The 16,679-nt window shown below is 41.2% G+C and overlaps 1 protein-coding gene across 2 annotated transcripts in view; it reads right to left on the bottom strand.

The window, feature by feature from the left end:
• The window catches only part of LOC124253578 (hemicentin-1-like), a 151,136-nt gene that overhangs the window by 107,831 nt on the left and 26,626 nt on the right, over positions 1-16,679 (bottom strand). For both annotated transcript variants that reach the window (XM_046687378.1, XM_046687379.1), the window contains exon 4: positions 1,882-2,139. In XM_046687378.1, coding sequence (XP_046543334.1) covers positions 1,882-1,951 — 70 coding nt within the window. In that variant the 5' untranslated portion in view covers positions 1,952-2,139. The remainder of the gene's footprint in view (positions 1-1,881; positions 2,140-16,679) is intronic.

Raw genomic sequence — 16,679 nt, 5'->3', positions numbered from 1 at the left:
AATGAAAAGTTACACAGATATGTATTTGAGGGAATGACATCACCATGCTGGGTCTTCACTGTAAAAGTTTGACTGTTGTCACTCCTTGATTTTGTAATTCGTTTGAAATATCTTCTTCGGACATGTCGGACAGGCAACGTGCTCTGTCACGAACAATGTCGCGACAAGTATTTAACGTTTTGTGTGCAAACGCAACGACCTCAGTGTTTGCAAATGTTTTCAATGATAACAGGTTAAGAGACTGTTGCTTACGCAAATACTCAATAAGCAGTGATCCACTACGAAGACGTGTCACGTTGTTTACTTCTCCGCAAATTCCTGAAATGGCTTTAGAAATTGCAAACAGGTTGAGCTTAAGTGGCTGCTTGTCTGCTGCTTCAATGATAATAAATCGAGGCCATGAATCAAGTACAGGAGATACATTGTGATCAGTTTCATCTGAACCAACATGTCGACGTTTAGATCTGTTTGAACCAGGATTTTGTTGAACCATAGTGGAAATAATGGGATTCAGCATCCCTGCTCCCCACCCACCATGGAGTGCAAAAAAGAGCGGTGTTTAATTGCATCGGATGCTAATCTCTATTGGGTGACTTCAAGCGGAATTTCGCAATCATGGGACATAATAGTCAGATTAAATTTACTAATCTGGATTAGGACCGAAGGTGACTGGGGTGCCGACAGATAAATGAAACTTGGGGAAATGGCAAAACTCTTTTACTTACACATGTACATAAATGTTACACACATAATCAACAGCACCATCAAATTTACAAACTAAGCAGGTGAGCTGCTGCATCGGCATAGGCCAAAACTGAAGTGGTTGCCCTGGAGTCTCGTCATCAGCTGGTCTAGCCTGTACCAATCTCTGTACTTCCTCCTCTTGGGAGGTCTCCTTTGGCCAGCATCGTACTTCAGGTGCCTCTATCTGCTCGTCTGCTCTATCTTTAAGATATGGATCAGTTCATATATGTTGGGGTGAACCTTGCACACCAACCTCTTCACCGTGTTGTGCCATCCTTCCAGTGTGTTGTTGGTGCGGGGGCCGTCAGTGGTGAAGTGGTTCCAACCAGGGTGGCGTTTTCCGGTGTCCAGTCACCACCCCGCATACATTTTACTTCTTCCTGGAACAGCTGTGGCAGAGGTCTGATCATGGCCTTGACTTTTTCTTTTAGTGTCTCCGTCTCCACTGGTGGGTGGTTGTGGTTCTGGGAAAGTTTGGTGAGGATATCACTGATGATGGTCACAGTTATATGGCGCTACTAAGGTTTCATCACGCTTCCTTTTGTTCACTCTGTACATGAAACCACCCGAACAAAGATATGTGCCGCCTCTCGAAGTTGGGATAACTTGACCTCAAGCAGTGCATTTGCCATGGTAGGACTTAAGAGACGGAAGTGGTCCGGGACCTCTATTTATATTTGTCAGATAATTGATGAACAGAGTTCACTAATAAATGTCATTTAATTTACAGTGACATGAAGTGAACACCAGTTCAGCTCATTAGCGGCTCTCGCTCGAGTGACCAACTGACTAATCTGTTAATCCTGCTTGGATTAGAAACTTCAAAGCAAAATCGCCAGTGACCTAGTGCGAATAGTGTTCATGAGAAGATACCAATAGTAAAATATATGATAATTTCAGTTTGTTTTTATGTTATATTTACATAATTTAAACATTCACTAAGATAAGTTTGTTGTGGCATTACAATTCGGGGTATACAGGGTTATAAGCGTCTCTCGTCAGGTTTTATAAAACCGAACACAGAATGCATAATTCCTGTATACCCCTCATCACGATGCTACAACCTATAATGTACTGGGATATTTCAGTCTCTGTTTGTTGGATGATTTTATGTAGTTTTACTGAAATTTCACTCACACTGGACATTGATGTTGACCTGAGCTGTGTCTGACAGTCCTGCAGTGTTGGAGGCAGTACAGATGTACATTCCTCCCTGAGTCCTGGTGACAGGTCTGTCAAGTACAGCCCCATCCTTGCTGTAACCACCTGGACCTGTCCACCTGTAGCTAGTTGTTGAAGGGTTGCCTGGTGTGATGTTACTGCTACAGTCGATGTTGGGACTGGTGTTCTCTGTCACATCCCTGTTACTGGGGACGGAGGTGATCACTGGGGCGTCTGTTTGAAAGAAATCGTGAAAGCAACACATGACGTTAACTCCTCATAAGTATGGACAATACCGTTGACAATTTTTTCCACATCTTGATGACCATTTCAATATTATTTATGTCACAACTGTAAGTGATTGAATAATATGGTCACAATGGCAGTATTTCAAACTTATTGTAGAAATAGCTTTTATAAAATTCTTTATTTCAATTAGGCTGATCATGACCAAATATTCCTATGTACATAACTGAAAAATGGTTCATTGCACAGGACACTTAATGAGGCAAGTTAATGATTTCCTTGACAGCCTTCATTTGCTTGATGCCCATAATGAATTTTGCAGAGGAATAATATTGTTTTACCCTTATTCTGACTCATACATATACTTCTCTCTCCCTTCATCCAAACTTGGAAAGTATGTGCTGTGTGACCCAAGAACAGCAAGGACATCTCACCTGAACACGATCAGGCCTGTTCACTTAGAACGTCTTAGTGTATTGTTGGGAGGGATGCCATTTTAGCATATGATTCAGGATAAGTAAAATATGCATATTTACCTCATCCTGACTTACCTACTGATTGCCTGAATCGGTAAAATGGTGGGCAGCCACTTAAGTTAAAAATTCTGAAACTGTTCATAAGTTGAGAACACCTATTCTACTTGCATCTCGATAATGTTATATGTCTAACAATAAGCAATATGTTCAAAAGTAGTCCTCAACGTAACTGAATCGCATCACTCACGCTCCGAACTATATAGTAAATGAGGAAGCATGGAGCATCAGTCGTTTGGTATGGTTCAGTAATCTAATGTCTATGAGTTTATGTGATTGTAGGTGAGATTGTATCTTCTTGAAGGAATTGTCAATTGTTGAGCTATGGCCGAAGGACCAAATTGATGGATGCTAACAATATCCTCTGTAGCCAATTCTCTGAGATAATGGTTGCAAAGACAGTATCAAACTTCCAAAAGAGCCTTCCACAATGAAGGTGATGGATCAATTGTCAGCACACTATGACTTACTTTGTAAGCTGTAGTTTGCTCATCATACCAAAGACACAGGCTCGTTTTCCCACATGGATACAATGTGTTTAAGCCCATTTTAGTGTCTCTACCATAATATTGCTGGAATAGTGCTAAAAGCGCCGTAAAACTAAACTCACTCACTCATTCATTATAAGCTGCAGTAAGAAACTTGTGAGCTTTGATAATCACTGCTCTCCTCCAGAGGGGTATACTTGTTTTAGAGACATCTTTAGATAAGTTGTGAGATAGAGATATGCATTCTAGAACATTTCTTCATCTCAAGGCTGCTCTTTGCACACAAAAAACAAACAAGAACCCAACAAAATATGAAGCCCTCTGATGAGACAGACTGATAAGTCCTCTTGCTTATCTAGTCCTAAAGATCAAAGTCAGAACTGGGCTATCTATTTTTCCCAGCGCTGATTCTTTGCTTGAAGTCCAAGTTTAATCCCAGAGATACTGAAGCACCCGGCTACACTGAAGTCAGTTGCATAACATTTTGGCTGCTATAGACTAATGCCAGGTGAAACAATGCTTTCAGAGTTAACAACTAAGAGTCTGTTTGATAGAGAGGTTCATAGACAAAGTTTCTAATCGGATGTTGTAAATTATTCAGTTTCTTTTGCTGATCTTCTGAACTGTAAGATATTTCAAGAGTTTCATGCCTTCAGTCATGTTCACAACTGAACTGATAGCCACAAATTAAATGCTAAATATAAAACCTTTAAGATACCGTGTACATCAAAGATGACACACACTTCACAACTTGATTGTGTAACCTTCATCACTGTTAAATCCTTAGATCTTGTGAATCGGTTACGGCTCTTCCATTTATTATCATACAAACATCTTGTGCTAGTATGGATCCAACTAAATATCCTTATCTGACAAGGCAAGTCTTGATATGTTCCACAACACAAGCTCGAAGAGCTCCAAATCTTGGATTAAGTTGTCTTGTATGAGGATGACGAAGAAGATTTTGCAAGTTTTCGCTAGATTATGTATTTCCGCTATTGCAGAAACAGATATGGAGGCAATGCATATGTATGAAGACTTTACAAGCATAATACCAGTATATGGATACTCCAGGTCAGTGGGTCTGAAATTGGAGGTGCGAAAGTTTGTTGAATGCAGTTGCACATCTATCAGCGGGCAGCCTTGGTCCTGTACTTCCAGCTGAAATGTCTCAGATGTGGCATTCATTCCATAGCCATGGCTTGATTGACCCGGCCAACACATCTGCTGGAATCTGTGTTGCTCTTATTGCGAGGTTGTGAAGTCAGTTCATACAGTTGAAATGCCAACCATGTAAGACTTGCTGACCTTGTTGTGCCTAGCTGATTTATGTCAAAGGATACAACTGCATTAGCTGTGAGAGATTTCACTTGGTTTTCCACGATAGGATGAACATTTTCAGCCATAGTGGAAAATGAATCTTGAAATCCTGATGATCGAGAAATGGTCTCAGGAATCTTTTGAAAAGTTCTCTGGTTACTCGTGTAAACAACCACTGGGTCATACATACTCCAAAGGGAAGACACTTGATACCTTGATACAGGAAACTCAGGTACTTCTTGGATGTTTGATGAATAGAGATGAGAAGGTAGGAATCTTGAAAGATTGGTGCTTGCTAAAAGTATCTTGAACCTCTCTGGCTGGTGTAGATATAGTATGACCAGAAATTATTGATAATTTTAGGAATATGTTTAATTGGATTTCTAGTATAAACAACCTTGACCAGCTATCAAGTGCTTGGTTTCATTCAAGAGAGGAAGTGAAGTGCCAAAACTGCGGTGGTAACCATATGGCCTCTTCCAAGTTCTGCCCAGTATGGAAACGCGAATCCGAGATACTGAAGATTAAACACAAAGAAAATATCTCCTTTCACGAAGCAAAGAAGAGGGTTGCAAGTCTAACTGCAGCCCCTTCAACCATCACCTACTCTGCTGCTGTCTCCCGTCCTACCATCACTACTGCAACCATCTCATGTCAGACCGACCTGACATGGGTCACGTCTTCTCAGCCAACCGAACTCAACACAACTCAGCCTATCTCAGCCACTCCATCTCCAACGCCAAAAGTCAAAACTTCTGAATCACAAACGCCAGAACAAATGCCAAAACCAGAGACAGAAACTGCGCGGCAGAAAAAGGGAAAAAGAGGCTAGAGAGACTAAAGCAACTCGAACAACCGCCAAACACAAAACCAAAGGCCACCTCTCCCTCAGAGGTCCCCATCGAGGTCCATAACTCCTTTGGCCCTCTGGATATGGAGGTAACTCCATCTCCACCAGACACAAATAGGAGTTCATCAAACGCTTTCGCTCACGTTCACTTGACATGTCACCAGTGGAAGCACCATGAATCCACAAAACATTATCCAATGGAATTGCAGAGGACTTAAGAATAATTATAATGAATTACAGTTATTGATTCAAGACTTCAAACCATCTGCGTTTTGTCTCCAAGAAACCTACCTAAAAGGACCGATAAATTTGACATCCGCCGGTACAGTTCCTACCACTCCTTTTCTCCTCCCGGTGTAAAAGCTACAGGAGGCACTTCTATCCTGGTGAAGCAGGGCACCCTCCATAGCCCTGTTCCACTTAACACCAACCTACAAACTGTTGCTGTCCGCGATAACTCTGAACATAGGGTTTACACTATGTTCCCTCTATCTCCTCGCACCTCAACTGTCCGCCTATCAGATCTTCAGAACTTATCGATCAACTCCCAAAGCCCTGCATAATCATGGGCTTACTTCAACGGCCATAACCCCCTATGGGGAGTAATGATACAAATAGTAAGGGAAAGATCCTTGAAGAGTTTCTCTCCAATAATGATGTATGCATCTTCAACGATGGATCAAACACCTATCTCCATCCTGCCACTGGATCATACTCTGCTCTCGATCTATCACTTACAGATTCTAATCTTTTAAATGAGTTCGAATGGTCGCTCCATGATTCGACCTTTGTGGAAGCGACCACTTCCCAACAATTCTTACTCCTATCAACCCCACGGATGAACCACCATCAACAAGATGGAATTTTACTAAGGCCAACTGGCCTTTATTCCAAACCCTATGTTCAGAAAAACTTAAGCCAGACAACTTCAGGAATGTTCCTGACCCCATGGAACTATTTTCAGACGTCCTAAATGCCATCGGAGACAAAAGTATTCCTAAGTCCTCTGCAAACCCAGCATACACAAAACCATGGTTTGATACAAACTGCAAACAAGCTAGGAAAAATAGGAAGAAGGCGGAAAAATATTTCTGACAACATCCTACAGTGCATAACCTGAATGCTGTTAAAATGACAAATGCCAGGGCAAAACGTACCTTCAAACAAACTAAACGCCGGTCATGGAGGAAATATGTGTCCAAAATCAACTCCCGCACACCCATGTCCAAGGTGTGGAACATGATTCAAAAGATCAAGGGCAAAGGGTCAAAATCAGGAGTTCACCACCTGAAAGATGGTGACTCCTTCTAACAAATAAATCTGAAATTGCAAACAAACTCGGCGAAACTTTGGCAAACCACTCCTCCTCATCAAATTATAACCCTCAGTTCCAGAAATATCAAACCCAACAAGAAAAGAAACCAGTCAATTTTAACTCTGATAATGGGGAGGATTACAACGTAAACGTTTTCCCTCCATGAATTACGCATTACGCCCTAGGACAAGCTCACGATACTGCGGCAGGAGCTGATGAAATCCATTATCAGCTTCTGAAACACCTCCCTGACACAGGCCTGGAAACACTCTAAATATATATTGATGACATCTGGACATCCGGACACTTTCCCCTTCATGGCACAATGCCATTATCATCCCTATACCAAAACCCGGTCGCGATCATACTGATCCCTCAAACTACCGTCCTATATCACTAACTAGCTGCGTTTGCAAAACCATGGAGCGCATGGTCAACAATCGATTAATCTGGTACCTGGAGACCAATAACCTCCTCAGTGACCTCCAATGTGGTTTCGAAAAAACGAAGTACCATTGACCATCTGGTGCGTCTGGAATCATTTATCAAAAACTCCATTGTCAACAAACAACATGCAGTATCTATCTTTTTCGACTTAGAAAAGCATATGATACAACATGGAAACATGGTATCCTAAAAGATTTACACGAGTTTGGATTGAGGGGTAGATTACCTCAATTCATATCTCGGTTTTAAATAACAGACAATTTCAAGTTCGGTGGGTTCCACACTGTCTGACTATTTCCACCAAGATCAGGGCGTCCCCCAAGGCAGCATCCTGTCTGTCACACTTTTTAGCATCAAAATTAACAGCCTCACTAACGTCCTGAACAGTTGCGTTGATGGGTCCCTTTTCGTGGATTACTTCAATATCTCATGTCGTGGTAAGAACATGCATGCAATAGAAAGGCAGCTACAACTCTGCCTTAACAAAATCCAAAAATGGGCCAATGAAAATGGTTTTAAGTTTTCAAAATCCAAAACAAATTGTATTCACTTTTGTCGTAAATACAAACCACACAAGGATCCAGACCTAACTTTAGATGGTACTCCCATCAAGGTAGTAGAAGAGGCCAAATTCCTTGGACTCATATTCGACTGCCACCTGACATTCTTACCACACATCAAATATTTGAAAACAAAGTGCTTGAAGGCTCTAGACTTGCTAAAAGTAGTTTCAAATACAGAGTGGGGAGGGGATCAGACCACCCTCCTTCACTTGTACAGATCATTAGTTCGCAGTAAACTAGATTATGGCTCCATTGTCTATGGTGGAGCCTGCAAAAGCAATTTAGAAAAATTAGACTCTATCCACCACCAAGGACTGAGACTCTGCCTGGGAGCTTATAGGACCTCTCCGGTAGACAGTCTATATGCAGAGGCCAATGAACCTTCCCTTGAACAACGCCGTATTAAACTCTCACTGCAGTATATCACTAAATTACGTTCAAATGAGTCCAATCCAGCATACAATTGTGTTTTCAACCCGCTCTATGAAAACTTATTTCCTAAACTGCCAAGCCTGGTTCCACCACTTGGAATCAGGATCAAACCACACATAACTGCAGCTAAAATTGATCTTGACATCATTGGACCATACCGACTTCTATCCTCACCACCATGGCAAATGGTGAAACCACAGGTCGATCTTACCCTCACCAAACTCAAAAAGTCTGAAACAAATCCCTTGGTGTTCCAACAGGAATACAACCAGTTACGTTCGAAGTATAACACTCACAGATCCATTTTCACAGACGGATCCAAGGACGATGGCCAAGTTGCCAGCGCTACAGTCATTGGATCCAAGACTGTCTCCTCTAGGATCCCCAACAACAGTTCCATTTTCACCGCTGAAGCCAAAGCTATCTTCTCAGCTTTGACCTACATTCAACACCAAAATCAGTCCAAAAACTTCATCGTATTTACCGATTCATTATCCTGCCTTCAAGCACTTCTAAATGTGACTTCAAGTCACCCAATCATCCTGGACATATTAGAACTGTACAACGACCTTTCTACTGGCCAATATGACATCATCCTCTGCTGGTTGCCGGGTCACGTCGGCATAGCAGGTAACACTAAGGCCGATGCTGCAGCAAAAGCAGCTCTCGAAAAGCCCCTATCTCCACTGCTAATCCCATACAGTGACTTCAAACCCACTATCAAAAGCTATACTCTGGACCTGATGCAAAAAGGTGGGACACTCAAGTAGGAAGAAACAAACTCCATGAATTGAAGCCAACAATCGGTTATACCTACTTGGGTTGTCAGTCAAGACGCGATGAGGTAATTTTACGGCGATGTCAGATTGGCCTGATCGATTTACACATGACTATCTGCTGAAAACGGATGGGGATGGACCCCATGTGTGTCTCTTTAGCGATGAGGTGTTCACCGTCAAGCATATTCTGCTTGAATGCGTGGACTTATCGCCTGCAAGGGACTCACATTATGATGCAACAAACCTAAAAGATCTGTTCTCACGCGTGAGCGCCCATCTGATACTGAACTACCTGAGGGAAGTTGATCTGTATCATAAACTGTAACTGTGAAATGTAACAACCATAAATTGTAACTATGAAATGTAACAAACCGCCTGCATTTAAATTTGATGCTATGATTTTTTCTGCTTTCGAATGACAATGCAATAAATAAATGTCTTTGAAATAAAACTCATTCCGAGTATGTACTTACAATATTTACTAATGCAAACTTGTTCTCGTCACTTTATGGCTGGAAAAATGCCGATGTGACGTAAAGCTCAACTCAACTCAACTCAAGAGAGAAAACTCCGTTAATCCTTTTTCATTAGTTTGTATAGAGTTACCCCCCTTTGGTTAATTGTTAGCAGACGACATTTTCAGTGATCCTCAGTATGGATGATTTAGAGAAGAGGAAGTTGATTTTAGCTAAAGTGATTTCAAGTAGAACAGGCATCTCTTTGTCAACTGTTTATCATGTTTTGAAAAATATTGCAAATGGATATGGCACTACACATCAGGGAGGCGCAGGTGGACTGTCGGTAACAGGAGGTATTCTTGTTTCTAAAAACAAACGAAGGAGTTTAGAAAACTTAAGGCTGGATATGATTGATAGAGGAACTGTGGCTGTCTGTAAGGAGACAATTAGAACTGAGATGCATGCAATGGGTTGGCAGTAAAGTCAAGGAATTCCATCAACGATCATGAAACCTGAACAAAAGGAGCGAAGGTTGAACTGGTGCTTACATCATAGAAATTTTAACTGGGACAATGCGATTTTCTCAGATGAAAGTTCTGTGTGGCTGTTTCCTAATACACTGAAATTCTGGACCAAACAAACTGAAAAACATTTGTATCAGCGCCCCAAGTACAGTCCGAAATTTAACATGTTGGGTGGCATATCTGTGTTAGGGGCAACGCCCCTCTGTGGATTTGAAGGGAATATGAACAGTGAGAAGTACACAGATATTCTCGAGGGACATTTACTTCCATCTACTCACGTGTTCTATGGAAATGTTTAGATTTTCCAGCAGGACAACGACCCAAAACATCGTTCGAAGCATTCACAGGCCTGGTTTCGGACCCAAAATATGACATTATTAGATTGGCCAAGTTATAGCCCTGACCTAAATCCAATAGAAAATGTTTGGAGACTTATGAAAGAAAGTGTCTATAAGAAAAATCCTACAAATATTGCTGAAATGAAAGAAGAGGTGGTCCGATATTGAAACAGCATGGACCACGACTTTCTAACTTCTTTGATCAGTAGTATGCCCCGCCGCATTGTAGCCTGCATTGCTGCCCATGGCGACTTGACAAAATACTAACTGTTCACCTGTCTTTGAATCTGGAGTTATGTTCTGCTAATATTCACATTTAATACGTGAGTAATGAGCGAAAAAAATATAAAAATTACAATCTTTAAATTCACAATAATTTCTGGTTGTACTGTAATTCTGAATGAATTCCTTCCTCTTGTAAATTAAATGAAACTATTTGTTTGAATTCTTCTTGGGGACCAGACAGAACTTAAAATAAAACTGCTTAGTTTGGTCATATGGTTGATTCCTATTGCTTATTGGCTTCTGACAATTTTGGTTGAAGAATTTGTGAGTATACTATCATTGGAGGATCAACTGTTAAGAGAACACTTCTCTGAGAGGAGGACTGTAATCCTTCCTGAAAATGTTCAAAACATAGGGGACCTCTAGCAGTGTCCCAATTTTGGAAATAAATCATCAGTCTTCTTCCCACTGTTTAAAAACGACTTCTGAGCATAGGCTGTCTGTACATAGAGTTTAAACTGACTTGATCAACATCTGTACACTATTCTCATTCAGTTTGACCACTGAGAACAGGACATTAATCCTTGCCACAGAAAAACTAACGTGATCTAATACCAATTCTTGATTACCCTGCTGAGAGACAATCGCAGAAAAAAACATTCTTTCCCAATTCAAAATTGAGGATTCATTGCAACGATTAACATAGCTTTGTTGGTAGCCTGAAAATGGCTAGAACAAAGAAATATCTTCAGGAAATTAACTTATGCTCAGCTCCATATGACCTTGACTTGGAATCCCTCATGACTGAATTGTCTTTGTCAATTTCCATCACATTGTAAAATGCCCCTCCCCCCAATGTTATGTAATGGGAAACTTCTTGGATTGAAAGGTGTAGCTAACCTTTGAGTTTTCATCGACTTCACAAAAAAGCCCCGCAAAATTGCCATACATGAACATGTCTATTTCAGAGGTAGTCAGTGTCTCGATCTTCATTATACTATTAGTAGGAGACGAATTCCTTGAAGAGATGGCCAATGCAAGTCTGTGGTCTTCATTACTAACCAGATTCACCTTGTCTTGCAATGAATCTCCATTGAGTAATGGCTTAATACTATGTTCAGCTTGTGTTAAACACAACGTATTGTGTTGCTGGTGTGCACGGCATGGGTGGTTTATCAAATACCTGATGCTGTTGTTGAATACATTAAGAGTACCTGTTTAGTTAGTATCTTCAGTAAAGTATATATATCTATTATTAATACAAGATTGCGGTTTTGGTGTGATCCCTTTAATAAGATAGTGGAATGGCAAGAAGGTATTCTTGTAGGATACTCCACTACAGACAATATTTGTACCTTACATGCATTCATCCAGCGATATCTATGTATATTCTCTATGTGGATTTTTCCAAAGCGTTCAACAGTATTGAAAGATCTCGTGTGTGGTTGATTTTGAAGGAAAGTGGAATCTCGCCTAAAATGTTTAATAATCAATTTTCAGATAGCTTTGAGTGTAAACTTAGTGTCCGTCAGGGCTGCATCTTAAGCCCCTTCTTTAAGTTATTTATAAATGAGCTGCCTAAGGAAATAAAGTTAGGATGTTTCCCCCGGCAGTCAGTTTCACCACGAATTGGCCAGTTGTTCCTCCTGCTTTTTGCTGACGATATTACATTGCAGATACGGTTTTTGGCCTTCAAAAGAGGATAAATTTCATTTATGATTTTTGCCAGAGATATTCACTTTCTGTAAATCTGGAGAAAATGAAGATGGTTGTCTTTAAAAATGGTGGAATGTTATCAAGGTAGGAAAAGTGGTACTATGGTAATACGTTGATAGAGTGTTTTCTTCTTATAAGTACTTGGGGGTTACTTTTGCAAGGAGTCTGAGTTGGAATAAGCACCTTGCTAATGCTTCACTGCAGGCCAAAAAGTTTTATTCTGTGTAATAAAGTCACTTAATAATGTGAAACCAATAGATTATAACGTATTCTTCAAGATCCTTGACCCAAAGGTTTTTCCTATCCTTTTATATGGGGCTGAAATATGGGGACTAGATAACATCGCGGAAATAGAATCAGTTCATTTATTGGCTTGTAAGCTATTTTTAGGAGTTAAAACTTCTACCGCCGACCACTGCGCTCGCGGTGAGTGTCAAAGATATCCCCTCTATATTTCAGTTTTCAAACGTTGTTTGACATACTGGTGTAAACTTTTTGTAATGCCCTATTCTCTGTTTCCTAGGAAAGCGTATAATATGTTGTATCTCGAGGCCTCTTGTGGGAAGACTAACTGAGCATCTAACATTAAATCCTTGCTTTATACTTATGGTTTTGGCTATATCTGGGAAGCCCAAAGTGGAGATTCCCCTGCCTTTTCTGGCAGAATTTGAATCTAGATTAATAGCCATATACGAACAGAATTGGCATTCTGCTCTTGAAAATAGCCCTAAGATGTGTTTGTATTCTCAATTCAAGACTGCTTTCACTGTTGAACATTATTTACTATTACTAAATCTTGACAAGTTTAGAACAGCTTCGGCGAGCTTCCGTTGCAGTCCTCATTCTTTAAACATCGAAATGGGAAGGTATCATAATATTCCAAGAAATCAAAGGGTTTGTAAACTCTGTAATAATGGTAATGTCGAAAATGAATTTCATTTTCTACTTGTATGTAGCGCTTACAGTAACCTCAGAAATCAGTTTATACCACATAAGTATTTTGTAAACCCTACAATTCATAAGTTTAACCTACTATTGTCCAATATCAATGTTGAAATCATGAGACGTATTGCAGTGTTTGTACTACGTGCAACCTAAGTTCGAAACTCTATGGACCAGTGATATATGTACTATGGGCCAATACTAATGTTGAAATCATGAAATGTGCCGCAAACTGTGAACTCTGTTATCAACGATGTATGTTTACTTAAGTTAACACTATGAAAAGTGTTGCACTGACCGTGTTATGTATGACTAACTGTGGACAGATGATCAATGTACCATGGGCCGATGGCCTACATGTACCCTTTGCAAATAAACATGTGACCTGTTTAAATAGTTACATTCACAACTATATCTCATTGATTAGCAGGATGTACATGTCCCTGCATGAGTGAAGAGAACTGCATTGTTTGAGGTCAGAGGCTTCATGAAGCCTGATGTTGAGTGAAAGGCTGAGGCTGCATGTAAATTTGAGTTGTGTGATGGCTATCTGATGTACACATATCCAAGCAACTTGAGAAAGTGTAGGTGGTTGCATCTAGTTGTTCTAGAATTTGAGGCTGTAATACTGCTGAAGCCTCCTTAAAAGTCTGCGTGAAGGGTAGATCTGCATCTGGTGAAGTTGTACTTTCCAGAGAACCCTGCATGCAGATTTTATTATCTTCTTCTGTAGCCAAAGGATTTGAGAATCCCGAAATGATACTTGCACCCAGCTTCGTGATCAACTATTTCCTTTCACATGTCTTCTTCAGTTTTGCTAACTTCTGAAGATTATGCTGTTCTTATAAAGACGCTTCTCCTCTTATTACATGAAACCCTTACTATTCGCCTCTATAAACCTCCCAACAGAGTCTGAAGAAAATTAAAATGACTGATTGAACAATACTATTCTCTTCAGAGGAGTTTATTTTTATACACTTATACTATCTCACATAGGGTGATCTCTGTCTCTCATGATTCGACAGCTGAGTGGAGACGAAGTGCAAAACCAAGTTTCAGCCTCTTTTGCTCCATTCACCCAAACACTCCCCACTGCTCCCTTTCATGGTCAGTCTCAGCATCTGTGAAGCATGAAGCACGCCTCGTGATTGGCCATGTGTCTCCTTTGTCTGATCATTCTCTTCTTGAGTGTTATCTGTGTAGTGGAGTAGGTTGGGTGAGCATTTAAACTTATCCTATCTCACATAGTGTACTTATCCCAGAGTCAGATGGCGGGTTGCAGATTACCCAGTGTCTGTAGATAGGTAGACAACTAAGTCTCTGGTAGACAGTGAACAACCGTGTGATGGCAATGCACAAATGAGGCCTGTTACGAGTACATTCCCTTGATCGACTACATAACTCCGATGCTGTGATCATTCCACAGAACTCCTGGATGTACTAGCCACAAAACTCCCAGAGAGTTAGGCGTTCTTGAGTAATGTGTTTTTCCACCACAATTTTTGTCTGAAGATGAAAAGACAGCAATATGTAGGATTCCCTGACTTTTCCCAATTTACAGAAAGATCCAATAAAGTAAAGTATTTTGACCTCAATCTGGTCCGCCCCTGTTTCAAAACCATCCCCACAGTCACCATCGGAGATGAAAGGGAAAGAAGGTCCGGACGCCAGTCCCTTGACGTCAGTCACTGATAGGCCGCGCAGGTAAAGGGAGATGAAGGGAGGTGAAGAGTGTGTGAAGGAGGAAGTCGGCGAAAGTGTAGGCTTGCAAGATGGTGGATCTCATATCCAGAATGCTAGCATTGTGCGAGAGACTGTCACTTCTGCTCTAGAGGCTATAGAGCATGGGATGAATTGTGTAGTCTCCGATGATCTTGCAAGGCAGCAATGTAGAACTTCAGCTCCCTCAATAGGCAGAGCAAAATATATTTGGTGTTGTCAGGCCCTAGGATGTTGGACAACGGGAGAATTGTGAAGATATGATTTGGTTGCTCTGGCAACTTAGCTATGAAGTCCCAGCAAAAAGCGAGAAAAACCTTGCCATGTTTCTTCTGCTTGAACTGAACCCAGTTAATGTCAGCGAATAGAGTTCTGAGATTCAAGCATCAGTAGCCAGGGCTACCAGGAAGAAAGTATTGAAAGTAATGCACTCAAATTCCTTCTCATCCAGCAGTTCGTAGTCACGCAAAACGAAATGTTGAAGAATGACGGAGAGATCCCAGAGAAAAGCTCTGAACTTCTTAGATTGTTCAGCCAACTTACTGTAGTTCAGGCACAGTCAATAACTTGCCTCCCGTAACCATAGCTATCACTGAGTTGATAGCAGCCAGATATGTGGTTAGGGAAGATGTCTTCAATTTCTTAGACATACATAGGCGTTGTCAGAGACTTGGTGCCTTTCTTTCTTGAGTAGTCTTCAAACTTCTTCAATAGTCATCAATAAGTGAGTGTGTGGAAGTGCGATGAGCCAGAGTGACTGCACAGCAGCTCTTCTCAAGTATCCTTTAGCAATCAGACAATTATGCAGATGTGCTAAACGTGAACATTTAGTGTCTGCGGCGACCCTAGGAGTTGATCTGTGTGTGGATGGACCAGTATGTCGTCTTGACTGGGTAGATCCAATGGGTCTGGATTGGTGAGACCCCCAAGATTGACGAACAAACTCTGAACAGGCCAATAGGGCACAACCAAAACAATGCTATCTTCTTGGTGACTAAAGCTCCTGTAACACTCTGGTAAGTAGAGCTGGTGGTGGAAATGTGTAATCATTTAGACCCTCCCATGAGATCGCTAGAACGTCTAGGTCCCATCCCAGGCTTCTGGAACTGGAGACACAAATCTGGGAAGTTGGTCGTTGAACCTGGTCACAAATAGATCTATTTGTGGGTTGGTGATTGGAAGGCAGACTGATGTGAAGATCTGTAGATGTAGTTTCCATTTCCAGTTACAGCCACTCGCAATAAAGCATCAACGATGTTGTTCTTACCCCTGGTATGTGTCTGGCGCTTGCTGTAATGCGCAGGGAGTCTGTCAGTTGAAAAAAAAAACTGGATCGCCCTTTCCAGAAGATGCAACGAACCTGTTGAGCCCAGATGATTGATGTACCAAACTACTGTCCAGTTGTCTGATTGTAACAGAAGGCTGGTTGACTGAAAGTCTTGTGCCCATGGGTTATGGCTAGAATGAGTGATTTGAACTCCACTTCGTGTATGTGAAAGGACTGTTCGTCTGTTGACCACAACCCTGACACTTTATGATCGTGAAGGTGATGAGTGGAGTAAACGGTGTCTAGTAAACTCATACTCAGATACAAATTAGTACGCCATGATGGAGCAGCGAGGGTAGTGCATAGTGGAACAGACGTAGAATGGAACGTACCCATAAATGTTGAATCATCGAACCACTACTGAATGTACTGATGGATTTGAAGAAAGTAGTAGGATCTGTGCATGGAAGCAATTATCGCACTAAGACGTGATCACAGTCTTGCCGTGGTGCAATAACGCTACCTGACACCGCTCTCTTCCTTATTTCGAAAGTGCAGTAGCCCCCTGTTGATGTTTTAGATGCAGGGTGCATGGGCATTGTATTTTGTCGA

Source organism: Haliotis rubra, unplaced genomic scaffold, assembly GCF_003918875.1.
Source record: "Haliotis rubra isolate DU_JTF1 unplaced genomic scaffold, ASM391887v1 Scf545, whole genome shotgun sequence".
In the NCBI taxonomy this organism is placed as follows: Eukaryota; Metazoa; Mollusca; class Gastropoda; order Lepetellida; family Haliotidae; genus Haliotis; species Haliotis rubra.
Note: the sequence above shows the minus strand (reverse complement) of the source record. Positions and strands in the feature narration are given on the sequence as shown.